General features: G+C 36.5%; 1 protein-coding gene across 50 annotated transcripts in view; it reads right to left on the bottom strand.

The window, feature by feature from the left end:
- COL25A1 (collagen type XXV alpha 1 chain) overlaps positions 1-15,161 on the bottom strand; it is a 456,561-nt gene that overhangs the window by 78,378 nt on the left and 363,022 nt on the right. For all 50 annotated transcript variants that reach the window (XR_014813225.1, XR_014813215.1, XR_014813219.1 and 47 more), the window contains 4 exons: positions 15,086-15,112; positions 12,960-13,004; positions 4,852-4,884; positions 4,385-4,420 (listed from right to left, as the gene is read on the bottom strand). Coding sequence is in view for 32 of the 50 variants with exons in the window: in XM_084973255.1 (XP_084829381.1) it covers positions 4,385-4,420; positions 4,852-4,884; positions 12,960-13,004; positions 15,086-15,112 (141 nt within the window). In the remaining 18 variants the exon portion in view is untranslated. The remainder of the gene's footprint in view (positions 1-4,384; positions 4,421-4,851; positions 4,885-12,959; positions 13,005-15,085; positions 15,113-15,161) is intronic.

Genomic DNA, 15,161 nt, shown 5'->3' with positions numbered 1-15,161 from the left:
AATGCATCCTGTTTCAGGGCTCTCTTACTTCAGATAATCAAGAGTTGGCTGTATGGACAGGTGGTCACATCAAAACAATATACATTAAAAATCGTGCTCACTTAAAAGTATAATAAGATTTCCTTTCCATTCCTGAATCATGAGAAGATAAATGCATAGTTAAGATTATACTTAACTTCAGCCCATATATCTGACAATTGTTGAGTCTGGGTAACCCTGCTTAGCAACTTAAGGCTATTGGTACAATGCAGCTGTTTCTGAATACAAGTTTGAGATTAAGTGGTACATTTTGGGTGAGCACACTGGAGTCAAGCTAAATCTTCTCATTTTCACAGAACTGTCTACATTATTTTAAGCACAAAGTATAGTGACGGGAAGTTAAAGTGCTTAGAAAATCTCCTGAATTTCACTAAAGAAGCATAAAGAAATTTCTGGAGAAAATGAGAGTCCATCCTGTGTTGGATTGAGGTGACTAATATTTGGAAATAACATTTGAAGATAAAAGGGTCATACCGTTTCATGACGGTGAGTCAGTGTGATAACAACTACACCAGAGACAGAAGCATCAAATTAATGAGAAAAGTGGTGGAGGAAGGCACTTCTTTGAATCTAAATGTTCAAACCATCCTTATTCCAAGGAAAATCTACTAAGAATAGCCAGACACTTCATCTTTAATATTATTACTTTCAAATCACGGAGAGCTATAATTTGCTCTTGTATTATCACAAAATGACCTCAGACACTCTTAATATTAAGCTACAGATTAAACGTAGAAAGGACAATGACTTTCCTGATGGTTTAGGCTAAAGGTGCTTCAGGAATGCAAAAGAAAAGCTATTCTACTGGAAACTAGATAAATGAAAGTTTGCAATGTGAACAGAAAGACTAAGATGAAATTAAGCCAGAGAAGAAAGGATGATTATTAAGAGTTTGATATTCCATTCAACAAATACCTGTCCAAGTGGATTAAAATTTATGCAGAAACATTATACATTTGATTTTCTTTTTCTTTCCCATTTTCCCTTCAAACAACAAATTTAAGAAGATCTAGTAAAAAGGGATTATCCACATTTCACTGAAAATTCTTTTACTAAGAAAAAAGTAGAAGGCCCTTGAAAACACAAGTTGCAGTAGAATGTACAACCAATCAAAGTAAACATATTGGTGACAAATCTAATTTTGTAGTGTCTTAGGAAAAACCTCCCTAAACTCAAGATATCCTATTTAAAACATGTCTGAAAATATATGATTTGTAACTTGGTTTCCTCAAAGGAGTTCTCACTATATGCTTCCCTCCCGCCAAATTAAAAGGATAGATGATTAAAGATATTTATATGTACATGCACACACAGACACGCAATCATATTTTTCTCACTACAAGAAAGATAATACATCATGGAGTATTTTAAGACATCATGGAATAATAAGATAAGATAAGACATCATGGAATATTTTATAATGTAGATTGAATATTTACAGAGAGTTTGAGCATTTAGCTGTTCCCTACATCATATGCACATGTATGTATGTATATAGATTACATGTGTACTTTTTAATGAACAAATATTTCAAGAATTCATATTTTATAGTCTTGGACTTTTATAAATTTGACCTTTTCAAATGTTTACTTAACAGTTGACATAATGAAAGATTATAAAATAGTTAATGTTACTTTTTGTGAACTAGCTCAACATTTTTAAGAAGATATTTCTTCCTAAATGAATTCTGTTTTTATACCATGAAGGCTTATCTTCAAATTAAGAGACAGTCTTACAGTTTCTCCATTCTTGCCTATTTCTTGGCTCAGTCAGGAGCCTCTGTGAGCTGTGTTCTTGGGCCTGCACAGCCCAACGTTGGATCTGGGTCATAATTACGAACTGGTTTGTTATTCCAGTCCAAGAATCTATGAAAGTAGATTAAACTTTACACTGACACGTTATACTTTGATTTTCTTTTTTCCTTCCCTTTCATTCTTTACTCTTCATTCTTGGGGACCCTTGTCCACTGTTCAGTTAGTTTTCTCCTTTCACCCCAGTCCCAGTGACAGTGCCCTATATTTCTAGACATAGTTCAACACTGGGGTCCCTCCCAATGAGGGAACAAGTATTTTTATCCTTTTAAAACTAAAAAATATAATTAAAAAAGATGTGGAAAAGTTAGAAAGGAAAAAATTATATGATGAAACACAACACCTATTTTATAAATCTACACATTCAGTTTATAAACATATACCCTAACCCATGTAATCAATCACACACTCTCCTGTTGAGTCTATAAAAGAAAAAAAAATACTGAAATCATACCTATATTATGATTATTACTCTAAATAACAAACTTTCATGCTGCAAAATACCAGACAGTGGAGAGTTAATCAATGTACTTTTTGTTCTGTCAGAATATCCTCTACTTTTCTGGGAATACCTCTAACACAAGAGCTTAAGCACAATGAACTCACAACACAGTTCTGCAATGCTGAGAAAAATGTCATGGAAGATCCCTTGAATGGATTCTGTATTCATTTCTGTTTGTCATCTTCCAGTCTAAGTAGCAAGCATGGAAACACTCTACTTTTAAATCAATGCGGGGGTGAGTACTGCCAAATCCAGATAGAAGACAAAGGAAGTCATAAATATTGTGGGAATGTGAGATTGCGTCAAAGGGTAGAATCTGGCCTAATTATTAATGGAAAAGATACTGTTCATTTTAGGGCACATTTTCATTCAGGTGGGTTGTAATATTCATTCAGGCATATATACTCATTCAGATAGAAGCCACCTCTTCTTTCAATATAGTTTAAAACAGGTTTATAATGAAACACAAAGAAAAGCCAATGTTTCCATATATAAACCTATAAACTTACAGAAATGACTCTAAAGTGTATTTTTAAATAATTATGATAAGGCAATGTTTTGTTAATCAGTTGAAAATCAATTTGGATATTCCACTCTGAAAACAATAGAACATGTATGAAATTATAGCAAATTCATTTTGTTTTTAAAAGAGGTATAATAGTTTTATAGACATTTCTTTCAGCTTATCACAGACTTAGAGAACAGTTTAAATTTAACCTTTAATTTTTAATGACTAAGGGACTTAAAATTAGATCATCTGAGAAACTGAGTTGCTCTTTCAAACCAAAGCAGATCATACATCTCTGTGATATCACAAATTTCAAATTTCTTACATTAAAAAAGAAGGAATCAATGGGCAATCTTAGGATTTTCTTTAGGATTTTCTTTAGGAGCTGAATAGCAAAATTTGTAGAGTTCTGCTGAGCTCTTTGGAAAAACTTCAACTCTACCTAAAACTGGGCCTGATGAGTCATTAATCTTAGACTCTTCATTTCAAGAGAAAAATCTATTTTTAAATTAGAGAAATGTTAAAAGAAGGTGAAAGATCTTCTTGAAAATTACTTTAATCCTAAGCATTTAAACAAAGCATTACTTTAAGAATGGGGGAATATTTTTTCTGTGTTATGTTTCAAGTTCTAAACTACTACAATGGGATTTATTCCTTCCCTTTATACTAATGAGTTATATTCTATGTTTCTATTCATATTTTTTCCCTATAACATCAGCTACTGCTAGACAAAGGCAGACTCAGGATCTTAAGAGATTTAACCTGATGTGGAATTCACATTTACTTGTTAGCTACATCTGTTATCTAAAATCTGACTGCACTGGGCATTGATATCCAGATGCTCAGACAATAAATGACTAACAGTTGTTTCCTGCTTCAGACTCGAATTAGAATGTGAATTGAAACATATTCACTGCTTGTCCTCTAATTTATCACTGAAGTGAAGCACAAACAATAAAAAAATTTTTTTTGTACATATCTCTAGATTGGTTAAAGTGGTTTGGCTATTGTCTCCAATTAAAATTTAGTTCATGAACAAATCTCTTTGTATAAAACATAACACTCATTGCGTGGGTAGGTATTATTCACATAAAAATTATCAGTACATAAGCATTTGAAATGAGAGGAAAGGAATATAATTTTAAAAGAACTGCCCATCATTCCCTATTGAATAGTTTAGTAAATATTCATTTCTTTTCATAGAAGATAGAAACATGCAGACTATCTTTAAACATGCAAGGTAAGCTGTTGGCATTCCAATCCAACCGATCTTTGTTAGCTTCAAACAGCTCAGTACATGCAGACTTCAGTTCGTTAAGCATCCTTTTACATTTACAGAGTATGTTTTCACTTTTGCTATGGTCAGCATCATCCCTTTTAAAATGCTAAACAATAACATCTGCATACAAAGCAGGAAAACTGCATCATTTTGCAATAATGGTTCTCATATTATACAGGATAATAGATATAATAAAATGGTGAATATAAGATAGTACAAAGAACACACAAGAATAGAGATATTACCTTTTGCCCTGGACGACCAGATTCTCCGGGTTCTCCCTGGCCAAAGAAAATCAAAGATGAAAAGGGAAATCTTAAAAGAATTTTCCAAAATCCTTAGGCCCCTGGACGCTTTCACAAAGATGGCTTAGCCTCCCTGATGACATGCATTTCGTTCAGTTTATTCTGTTACTCTACCTCTTACTAGACATTGGCAAAAAAAATTGTTTTTCTTTTTTTTTTTTTTTTTTGCTGTGAATATCCCTAAAGCTCGCATAGAACTCCACATTTCCACAAAAACTAATCAGAAAGAGAAGGCAAGATCTCTTGTTTAATTAAGTATAAGATCACAAGCAGATACTTCTTGTTGTGTTTGGAAGCTGACAATTGCAGGAGAATAGAACCATCAAAGCTGGTAAAAAGGAAGGGAATAAAGAGTCTTATAAAAGTCAACCCTGTAACTCCTGGGGTACTTGCAAGGCTCTAGTTACCTTAATTCCAGCCGCAGATGATCCAGGGTCTCCCTAAAATGAAACCCATGAGAGATTATTCCACAAGTTAAGGGAATAGGAAACATACAAACACACAGAGAGCTGTTATGAATGGGAGCACTCAAGGAAAACCCATGACTAATGGCCTGAACTACACTCCCTAGGAATTTGTATCAATATGTCATCTGCTAAGATGTCAACAATTTCCAAGACAAACCATGCACTTTCTAAACCTGTGGGTTTACTCTGAATGCAAAGTACATAAGGACCACATGCCTTGAAATACAGATAAATATATAAATATGGATCTCTCCCCTTGATTCAGTGCTAAAATTGTATTCTAAAACAATACATTAGCAGATCTGGAATTTCAGTTTTTTCTCTTTCTGGAATTTATTAATGTCACTGGCTATCATTTAGCAGGAGTTCCCTGACCCTTTCGGTTTTCAGAAAGTCAGGGTTCGACAGAGGAAGTCAAAGGGTTAATGATGTTGAGTTAGAAAAAGCCACGAAGCCAGTCAGTTTGTTTTCCTCCTGAAGCACCACGCCGTTGTGGCTGGCACGTTTTTTTTGAGCTCTACATTTATTTCATTGTAACGCCGTCACCGAAAAGTTACAGGATGATGGATGACTTGTGGGTGACAGGAAGCCATGGAAGATCTGAGAGAAAGTCTTGAGATAAAATCTGGTTTTCTAAAAGGCATTGTATTCCATCCAGATTTCATGGGGGTGACTACACTGCTAAGGCAAATCTGTTCTAAATACACAGATAGGGGCTGGCCCAGGAGGATATGGGGGTGGCCAAGAATGCTGCTTGTTTCTGAAATTTTCAGAATTAGGGACTAGATTTTCAAGCTCCTCCTAACTCTGTTCCCATGAACATAAAATGAGAGGGAGGAAGCGTCGTCATGTGAGACAGTCAAGAAAGCAGAAAGAGCCACAAGGTGGAGGGCACATGCTGGGGTTTCCTCAACTGTCCTATCGGGGCAAAGAGCTCAAGGGGCTCCGGGGTCTACCTCCCTGTTCTGGATTAGAGAGCTGCTCTTGGAGAGATGGAGTCTCTTTGAGAGATGGAGCTAAAGCCTCAGGCCTCTGTTCCTGAAGCACTTGCCCCTCCCTCACCTCCTCTCCCCTCTTCTAAGGGCGGCACCTTCTCTTTCTTCAGAGCTTACGTGGCTTTGCCTCAACTCCTCACCAACCAACCTAGACACATACCCCTCACACGCCCAGTTTACTCTGCAGCATCTGTTCATGTCCTACAAAGCTCACTGCAAATGGATTCTGTATGTATGTCTTCTGCCTGTTCTTTGTTTGTCCCTCCATAGACAGTCAGCCACGTGTGGGCAGGTTCAGTGTCTATTTTTATTCAGTGTCGGAATAAAACATGTTCAATACATATATGATGAATGAATGGATAAATCTCAAAAAGAATGTTTTCAGCAGGTCAGCAGTCAAGAATCAAAATTAAAAAAAAATAAAACAACAAAAAACCCTTTAGGAAGAAAGACAGAGCTGAGGAAGGAGAAGGAAATAATAAATTAACTTATTGGAGGAAACATATGAGTTTCTTTGACATCTGTAATTGCTATTAACTAAGGAAAAAATAAAACATGACAAAACATATAGAAGAGGATCCAAATACTGTCTTATTGTAAAATGATACTGGTTTCTCTTTTCCGTCATCAACATTCAGTTGAGTTCTGAATAGGATGTGAAATAAATGTGGCTAATAAAATAATACTTATTTCTATTCCTACTAAATCAAGTCTGAAAGGCATCCACACTAATAAATCAGGTTTGTGATATTTTACACAATAAGATCTTTGTATTCATAAAAGCAATTTTGACTTTCCTAAGGCCCTTTTTTTCATCTTACGTATACCTCATGAGACTCCCAAGAGATAGGGCATGTATTACTATTTTCACTTAGTTGATGAGGAAATTGAAGCAACTTGAGGCAAAGGGAATTTCAGACTTCCTAAATTCTATTTCCATGTTCTTTTTATTGGAATAAGAAAAGAATTATTGGTTTATCTCATTTTGACAACAGGGCATAATGGATGCAGTAAGTTTAGAAAGAAAAGGAAGTTGCTTGTATTAACTGTAGTTTAAAAGCCTATTTTGTCAGTGTTTTAGTGGAAAGAGACTAGATTCAGAGTTCTCAGAGAAAGTGGATGGGATGCAAAGGACAGTTTCCTGAAAGCTTGATTTCTCTGTGGAAACTGGAGCAGTTTCATTTGATGGACAACAATGAGTGATATTTCAATTTTCTTTTCAGAAATTAGAACTGCGAAATATCAAGGAATTTTTTTTATAACTTTTAAGTGGCAAGGCAAGTGCTGGAAAACATTCCTAAGTTAAACATTTTAAAGAATGATGCTGCAAGTAGTGAAAATAAAACAATTGGTGTTTATAACCCTCATTCCTCTAAAAGTGAAAATGAATACAGGATTAAAGTAGGAAAAAACCCAACTGTGTCTCTCTAAGTATGCTCTTAACTTCATAAATCAGTTGGTTTGGAAAGAAAAGTTTCTGCAAAGTAAATCATAAAGTGAAAAACACTTAGGATATTTGAGGTAAAAGAGTTTGATTTTGCTAATTATTAGTCATTCAAGCACAGAGAGTGTCTGGTTTCGGCTGTGATTATTTTCAAACACAACACTTGGTTTGTAATCATATGTATCTGTTAATAAAGTTTATGTGGATAAATGAAGTGAATGGGGTGATATTTCTATCATTCATTAATTCATTCAATACATATTTATTGAGCACTGATTATGTGCTGGCCATGTTCTGGATGCAGAGATAGTAGGGGCTAGGGAGACAAAGTGAATAGTGCAGTTTCAAACCCCAACCAAACTCTGACAGTCGCCCCTCCATATTCCTGGGTTCTGCATCTGTGAATTTACCCGATCTCAAACCAAAAATGTTTGGGGGAGGAGTTCCTATCATGGCTCAGTGGTTAACGAACCCGACTAGTATCCATGAGGATGCAGGTTCGATTCCTGGCCTTGTTCAGTGAGTTGCCATGAGCTGTGGTGTAGGTTGCGAAGGCGGCTTGGATCCTGAGTTGCTGTGGCTGTGGTGTAGGCCAGCAGCTGTAGCTCTGATTTGACCCCTAGCCTGGGAACTTCCACATGCTGCGGGTGTGGCCCTAGAAAACAAACAAACAAACAAAAAACAACAACAAAAAAGTTTTTTGGGAAAAATTTCAGAAAATTCCAAAAAGTAAAACTTGAAATTCTGCATTCTTGGCAATTATTTACATAGTATTAGGTATTATAAGTGATCTGGAGATGCTTTATAGTACAGCTGATCCTTGAACAACACAGCTTTGAACTGCAAAGGTCCACTTACATGTGGATTTTTTTTCAACAGTAAATATTATAACATGATCTGCAGTTGGTTGAATTCAGTGGATATGGAACCATGATATGGAGGAACCAGGGATATGAAGGAACTCTGTATAAGAAAGGCCCATTATAAATTATACTCCAATTTGCAACTGTGGTAGAGTCTCAGCACTCCTAAACCTTGCTTTGTTTAAGGGTCAACTGTATACCAGAGAATGTGTGTAGGTTATGTGAAAATACTATGCCATTTTATATACAGGACTTGAGCATCCTGGGATTTTGGTATCTAGGGGTCCTGGAACCAAGCCCCTGGGGATACTGATGGACAACTACAATCATTTGTATATACGTACACAGATATGTGTATTCAAAAATATTGGAGTTCCTGTAGTGGCTCAGCGGAATTGAATCTGACTAGCATCCATGAGGATGCGGGTTTGAGCCCTGGCCTTGCTCAGTGGCTTAAGGATCCTGCGTTGCTGTGAACTGTGATGTAGGTTGAAGACATGGCTAGGATCTGGTGTGGCTGTGGCGTAGGCCAGTGGCTACAGCTCTAATTGAACCCCTACCCTGGGAACCTCCATATGCTGTGGATGCAACCCTAAAAAGACAACAAAAAATTATTGACTGAAAGCATAAAAGATGCTTTGTTTTATTCCCCTCTTTTACATTAATCAGTGACATCCTTATTGTTTTTTTAATTAAAAAAAATGATTTTTCTTTCCACTTACAAAAAATCCGTGATAGGAAGAAATTGTCATGTTAGGAAATTCTGTGTCACTGCATATACACAAAAGACATGATATAAGCAAATGCATGGTACAGGAAAAGCCTTTACCATTCAACAAAAATAAGAAGCAGGTGAAAGTAAACAGTTTTTTTTTTTAAAGGTGGTTCATTCAATAAATATTTATTATCATCCTACTATGTGCCAAGAACGTGGTGTTGGGAATAGAACAGTTTGGTAATACATAGTTTTTTGTTAGTTTGTTTTTTCTTTTACAGTGAACTGGATGCACATTTAAAGAAGTAATTATAATGACTTGTGATAAGGGTTATGAAAGAGATCATAAAGAGAGCTCTGGGAGCACAAAGTAGGTGACTGAGCCAATCCAGAGGAGACTGAAAGGCTGCCCCAGGGAAATGCTTTATTGATTAAGGTTTCAGGAGACTGAATGGGAGGAGGTGGAGGTGGGCAGAGAACAAGAGTATTCTAAGCTGAAGGAATCATCCTATGTGCTAAGCTGGAGAAGACCCTGTGCCCACAGAGAAAGGCCTTTCCATGTGATCATAAGAAAAGACAATTTGGTTGGTGACTCCCATGATGGGCATGGCTTCTGAAAAGGCTCAGAGGATGCAAATCATAGATAGGTGTAAAGTAAGAAGGCTGCGTATGACAGAAATGGAGATCCAGGGAGCAAAGAAAATGAAGACACAAACAGGTAATACCAAGAAAAGGAAACTTCTGAATGAATAGATAAGATTTTGAATGATAGAGTGGCGTCATGGAACCATTCAGTGGTCTGCACCAACACTTACTTTTAAGTGGGGGAGGGGGAATAGATAAGAAATCCATTTCTACATTCATTGGTGGGATTAACACTCCAAAGAGCAGAATATAACCTTCCCATAGTAACCCGACACGACTAAAATCAGTTTTTGGCAGATCGTTCGTTCTTTTTTTTTTTTTTTTTTTAGGGCTGCACTTGTGGCATATGGAAGTTCCCAGGCTAGGGGTCGAATTCGAGCTGCAGCTGCTGGCCTGCGCCACAACTACAGCAACAGCAACTAGGGATCCAAGACCACATCTGTGACCTACACCACATTTTCAGGGCAACGTCAGATCCTAGAGTGCATCGTAGCCACTGGCCACAGAGAAAACCCAGCCCAGAGGTTTTTACAGTCCCATAGCATTTCCAGATGACCAGTTTGGAAAGCCTTAGATTGCTTTACCATCCAAAGGCACTGAGTTGGATCAAAAGGAAAAGAAAAAATCCTATTAAAGTGAATGAGCCAATGACGTAATTTACTACATCAATGGCAGAAAAGAAGCATTTTTTTGATTTTACATCTCAAACTTGGTAAATGATGAATGAGTTTCACATACTGAACCCAAAGGCCATAAGAAGAGTGTTTCTAACATGCTGGAAACAAATTATATGACAGAAGCAGGAAATGTTTAAAAAACACATCAAAAATTATATTCTAATTACAGCATTCCTGGGGACGAATGCTTCAGGTCAGATTACATATTATACGTTATAGATTCCTATTTACAATCCCCTGTTTAAATGCATTGAAAGTTTAGAGAAATAATTTCTGTTTTAACTGATGCATTTCTTGTGCTTAATTTCAGTTGCTAAAAAATCTTTTTGATAAAGAAGAAAAATAACCAATCTCATTGATTTCCATTTCCACGTGGTTAAAAAGCTAACACTCATTGAGAGTTTACTATGTTTGAGTCAGTATGGTAAATGATTTGCATTAATATAAAAAAATAAGAACAGTATTCCCCTGAGTTGAGTTTAGCCTTTACAAAGAAAAAAATTCCTTTACTATTGCAAAATTAAATTTTTAAAATGTGTGATTAAAGAAACAATTATTGGCCTACATCCAAAGAATGAAGCTTTAAAAATACATCTCTCAAAGCTTGAAATTCTCTACATAAATCCACATAGGCATAGTTCAAACTTGGCCTAAATTGTTTTCACTTGAAGAAAGTGCTCTCTGTTTAGGAGATTTCCTCTCTTTAAGCAGAGGTTGGCAACTGTGGCCTGAAGGCCAAATCCAGCTAGCCACCTGTTTTTGCGTGGCCCAGGAGCTAAGAGTGGTTTTTACATTTTTAATCATTAAAAAAAATCAAAAGAACAATATTTCATGACATGTGAAAAGCATATGAAATTAAAATTTCAGTGTCCAGAAATAAAGTTTTATTGGAATTCAGCCACTCTCATTTGTATACATCTTGTCTATGGTTGTTGTCATGCTATGATGACAGAGCTGAGTAGTTGTGACAGACACCATATGGCGCCCCAAACCTAAAATATTTATTTTCTGGCCCTTGACAGGAAAAGTTTGCTGACCTCTGCTTTTAAGCAAAAACAAGAAAATTAAACATAACATCCATGTTTATATATCTGGGGTCTGAAGTTCTGACTTCGAGAAGTCAGAGGTATGTCATTGGTCCCATTAGTATGAAACATATTCATGCCACGGTGGACTGCAGCATGATACTTAAATTTGACAGAAAAACAAAATGGGTTTACGCAGTGGTTCTCAACGAGGGATGATTTTGTTCCCCAGGAGATTACTGGCAATATCTGGCAACAGAGTTCGTTGTCACAACTTGGAGATGCTACTGGCAGTTAGCAGGCAGAGGCCAGAAACGATGCTAGACAAATGACAGCTCCCCCAGGAAGGATGATCCTGCCCCAAATGTCAGTAGTGCTGAGGTTGAGAAATCTTGGTCTATAAGAAACTGAGAGCCCACTCTAATTACTGGACTACCGCTTGAATACAAACACAATTGCTACTTGGTGACATTAATGTATTTCTACCACCCATGCCATATTTGTATTAATATTCATAAGACTGAGAAAGACAAATTTCTCTTAACTTTATGAGTACATTTTTATGACAAACAATTATCCATCTGTACTGTAATAATTTTCAAAGTAGAGTATTCTTATCCTCAACTATAAGCCTAAATGAATCATTCTTTTTTCCCATCAATTAGCCTGGTTTAAATTAAAATCTGATGATTATATTTTTAGTTCCTTAAAAGAGCTTTTTCTTAATTCTTGACATACAGCACAGATGAAGTAAAATTTTCCTTTCTATGTCAGAGATGTCTGTGAAGAATCCAAGCAAAATCTGTGATAGGCTGGGGACAAAAAGAGAGGTGATAGGGAGATGAACCAAAGACCACTGCAATACACATGCTAATAATGGTTTAAAAGACTGGAAAGAAAAAAAGAAGAGGAGTTCTCATTGCGGCTCAGCAGGTTAAGAACCCAAAGTAGTGTCCATGAGGATGTGTGTTTGATCCCCTGGCCTTGCTCAGTGGATTAAGGATCCAGATTGCCACAAGCTGTGGTGTAAGTTGCAGATGTGGCTTGGATAGGGCGTGGCTGTGGCTGTGGCTTAGGTTGGCAGCTGCAGCTCTGATTCAACCTCTAGCCCAGGAACTTCTGTATGCTGCAGGCGCAGTCATAAAAAAAGAGAAGAAAAGACAATACAAAGGCTGACAAGATATTCAGATTTAGCAGATTTCAAGTTGAGGCAAATTTTCAAGACTGCATTAGAGTCTCTAATCCAGTGACATTAACTTATTATCAGGCTTTTACATCTCATCCCAATCTTCTGCAACCTTCTGTCCTAAAATCAGGACAAGTGAAATCACTTTACGAAGTCTATTTTTATAACTCTGTGTATAAAGGGAGTGTTTTATTTACATATGAATAATTTTTTTTTCCTTGAAAGCCATATTACTGGAAAACTAACTACACATTTTCTAGAATTTTTGACATACCACGTTACTTCTAAAATACTTAAATTTGTGGCTAGGAGCTTGTGGAATAATCTTCCTTTATCAATAAAATACTTAAATGTTTTCTAATCTCATAGAATCATCTCTGATCTTGTCATATTAAGCCAGACCGCTCACTTAACTCTCTCAAAATCTCTTATTTTCATGTACATGAAGTAGTATTTCTTGCTCATACACATACTCTTTCATATTGCACAACACTGTACCTTTTCGCCTGTGTCGCCTTTGGGGCCATTCTCTCCAGCATCTCCCTAAGGGGGGGGGGGGGGGAGGAAAGCATTACGTGTAAAATATATTAGTGACATTAAGCAAAGAGTACTTTTTATTATTTTAAGGTCTGTTTCATAGGCACAATATATTAAAATCTCTTGTAAATGTTCTACAGAGCGAATGTACTTTTTCTTGACCAGCTGCCTGATATCAACTGGTCCAAATAAATTTTATTACAATGAACATGGCTAAATAGCTTTAAACTACTCCACAATATTAACAGAAAGTAATTTCTCTGACTTCTAATAGCTTATTCTGGCACTTGGAGCCTCCTTAACTCTTTCTCTTTTCTCCTCCTCTCAAAGCTTTGCGCTAACAAAGGCATTCTCTTGACTCCCTCCACATGTGTCTTAACATCTCTGTCCCCTTCCCCACCCCATCCTGCCTCCTGGACCCTCTCCCTCCTTTTCCCCTTCAATCTGTATAAATTCTGTGTCTTCAAGGCCATCTCAAATCTCCAGTCCACAAAACTGGAGCACCGGATATTGACTTCTTTGGGCCTACATGTTTTGCATTTGTGAGATAAACATTTTATATTTTATTAGAAACTTAAAAAAAAGTAAATAAATTGGGGAGTTTATGCTTCCTTTGTGATTTCTGAGCATTCCTATGCCTCACTGATATCTTTCTCTGAGCAAAGCAATGCATCAGAAAAAAAAGTCATTCGTTTATTAACCATGCTTTGCTCCTGTAAATGCCTCTGAATTCTTTAAGTCCTACAGCATGTTCTAGTGGAAACATTGTGAACTTTGGAGTCCAGAGACCGAGCCTGGCTCCAGCACCTACAGGGCGAATGAAATTTTCTTGGTGTCAAATTTCTCACGTGTGAATGTAAGGGAAGGATGTTTTATGGGATTACAAGAAATAAACAATTACTGTGTGTAAAGCAGCTAGGACAGTATTTGGTATATCATAAGCTTCTAATGACAGATGTTAGCAATAACAATGCATTATTGTTCATATATTCCATAAATACCCTTCTGTCTTCATAAGAGGTCACTTGTCTATCATTTTTAAAGATTTCTGTAAAATAAGACAGAAACTATTGATAATGGTTTCCCTGGGAGAAGTAGGGGTGTCGAGGGTGGGAGCTTTTAACATTTCCTTTCCATTTTCTTTTCTTGCTTCAAATAATCATGAAGCTAACCTGCTCGGGCATTCTTTTATGGTGATGAGTACACCACAGCAGCCCTGGAGCCCGAGCCACTTTATCAGATGAGTCCCCACAGCGGTGCTGGCACTGTTCCTTTTCCTTCCTTAATTTGTACACAAAATAATCATCTGATTACCAATTAATTTCAATTTAATTACCATGAACTGGTTGGATGCCAAACAAATGTACTGATTATCAGTTATGAGGGATCTTTGATAGGCAGCCCATTAGCACACTTTTCAAAATTGCTTGGAAATCCCTTTATTAAAAGACAAAACACATTTTCTTATTAGAAAAACGAGTTCAGTGTGGTCATGAAGTGAAGGGTTTGACTGAGTCACCTCTCTGTTTTTCTCCCCTTCCATTTAATAAATCTCTTTATTTTTATTTTATAATGCTTGAAAATACAGTTACATTCATGCAGTTTGCTGGATCTGTACTTTTTTGGGGATTAGTGGTGATAATATTGATTTGTCAGAAAGATGGTTTCACTGATGAAGAGCACTGCATGGAATCTTGGTAGTGTCTTAAACAGACAGCACACTTCTCAAACACTGTTAAAGGGAACAGCATGAAAACATCTCCAAATGTAGCAAGGAAGGACGTCTAAGAGAAATTTAACATATGCACTCTACTTCTCTTTTTTGTTTCTTTTTTTTTTTGTTTTGTTTTTATGGGAGCTCTTTGTGGGGCAAATTTCATGTGACTTGCTCTGTTGCAATATTCACTTTATTACTGAACTTGTAATATCCCCAAGGTATATCTGTATATGTGTGTGTATCTATCTATCTATCTATCTATCTATCTATCTATCTATCTATCTATCCATCCATCTATCCATACACAAATATAGTTCAGTTTAGTACTTCTTTGGGGGAAAAAGATAAAAATAGACAGACCCACTCTCACCTTTTCTCCTCGTTCTCCAGGTTCTCCCTGGGCAAAAGAACAAAGATTGAGTTACATAATAAATTATAAAACACCT

The sequence above is a fragment of the Sus scrofa genome, chromosome 8 (genome assembly GCF_054392235.1).
Source record: "Sus scrofa isolate SSC_HxYL_T2T_F1_AM1 chromosome 8, Sscrofa_HxYL_maternal_Yorkshire_Landrace_v2.0, whole genome shotgun sequence".
Lineage (NCBI taxonomy): Eukaryota > Metazoa > Chordata > Mammalia > Artiodactyla > Suidae > Sus > Sus scrofa.
Note: the sequence above shows the minus strand (reverse complement) of the source record. Positions and strands in the feature narration are given on the sequence as shown.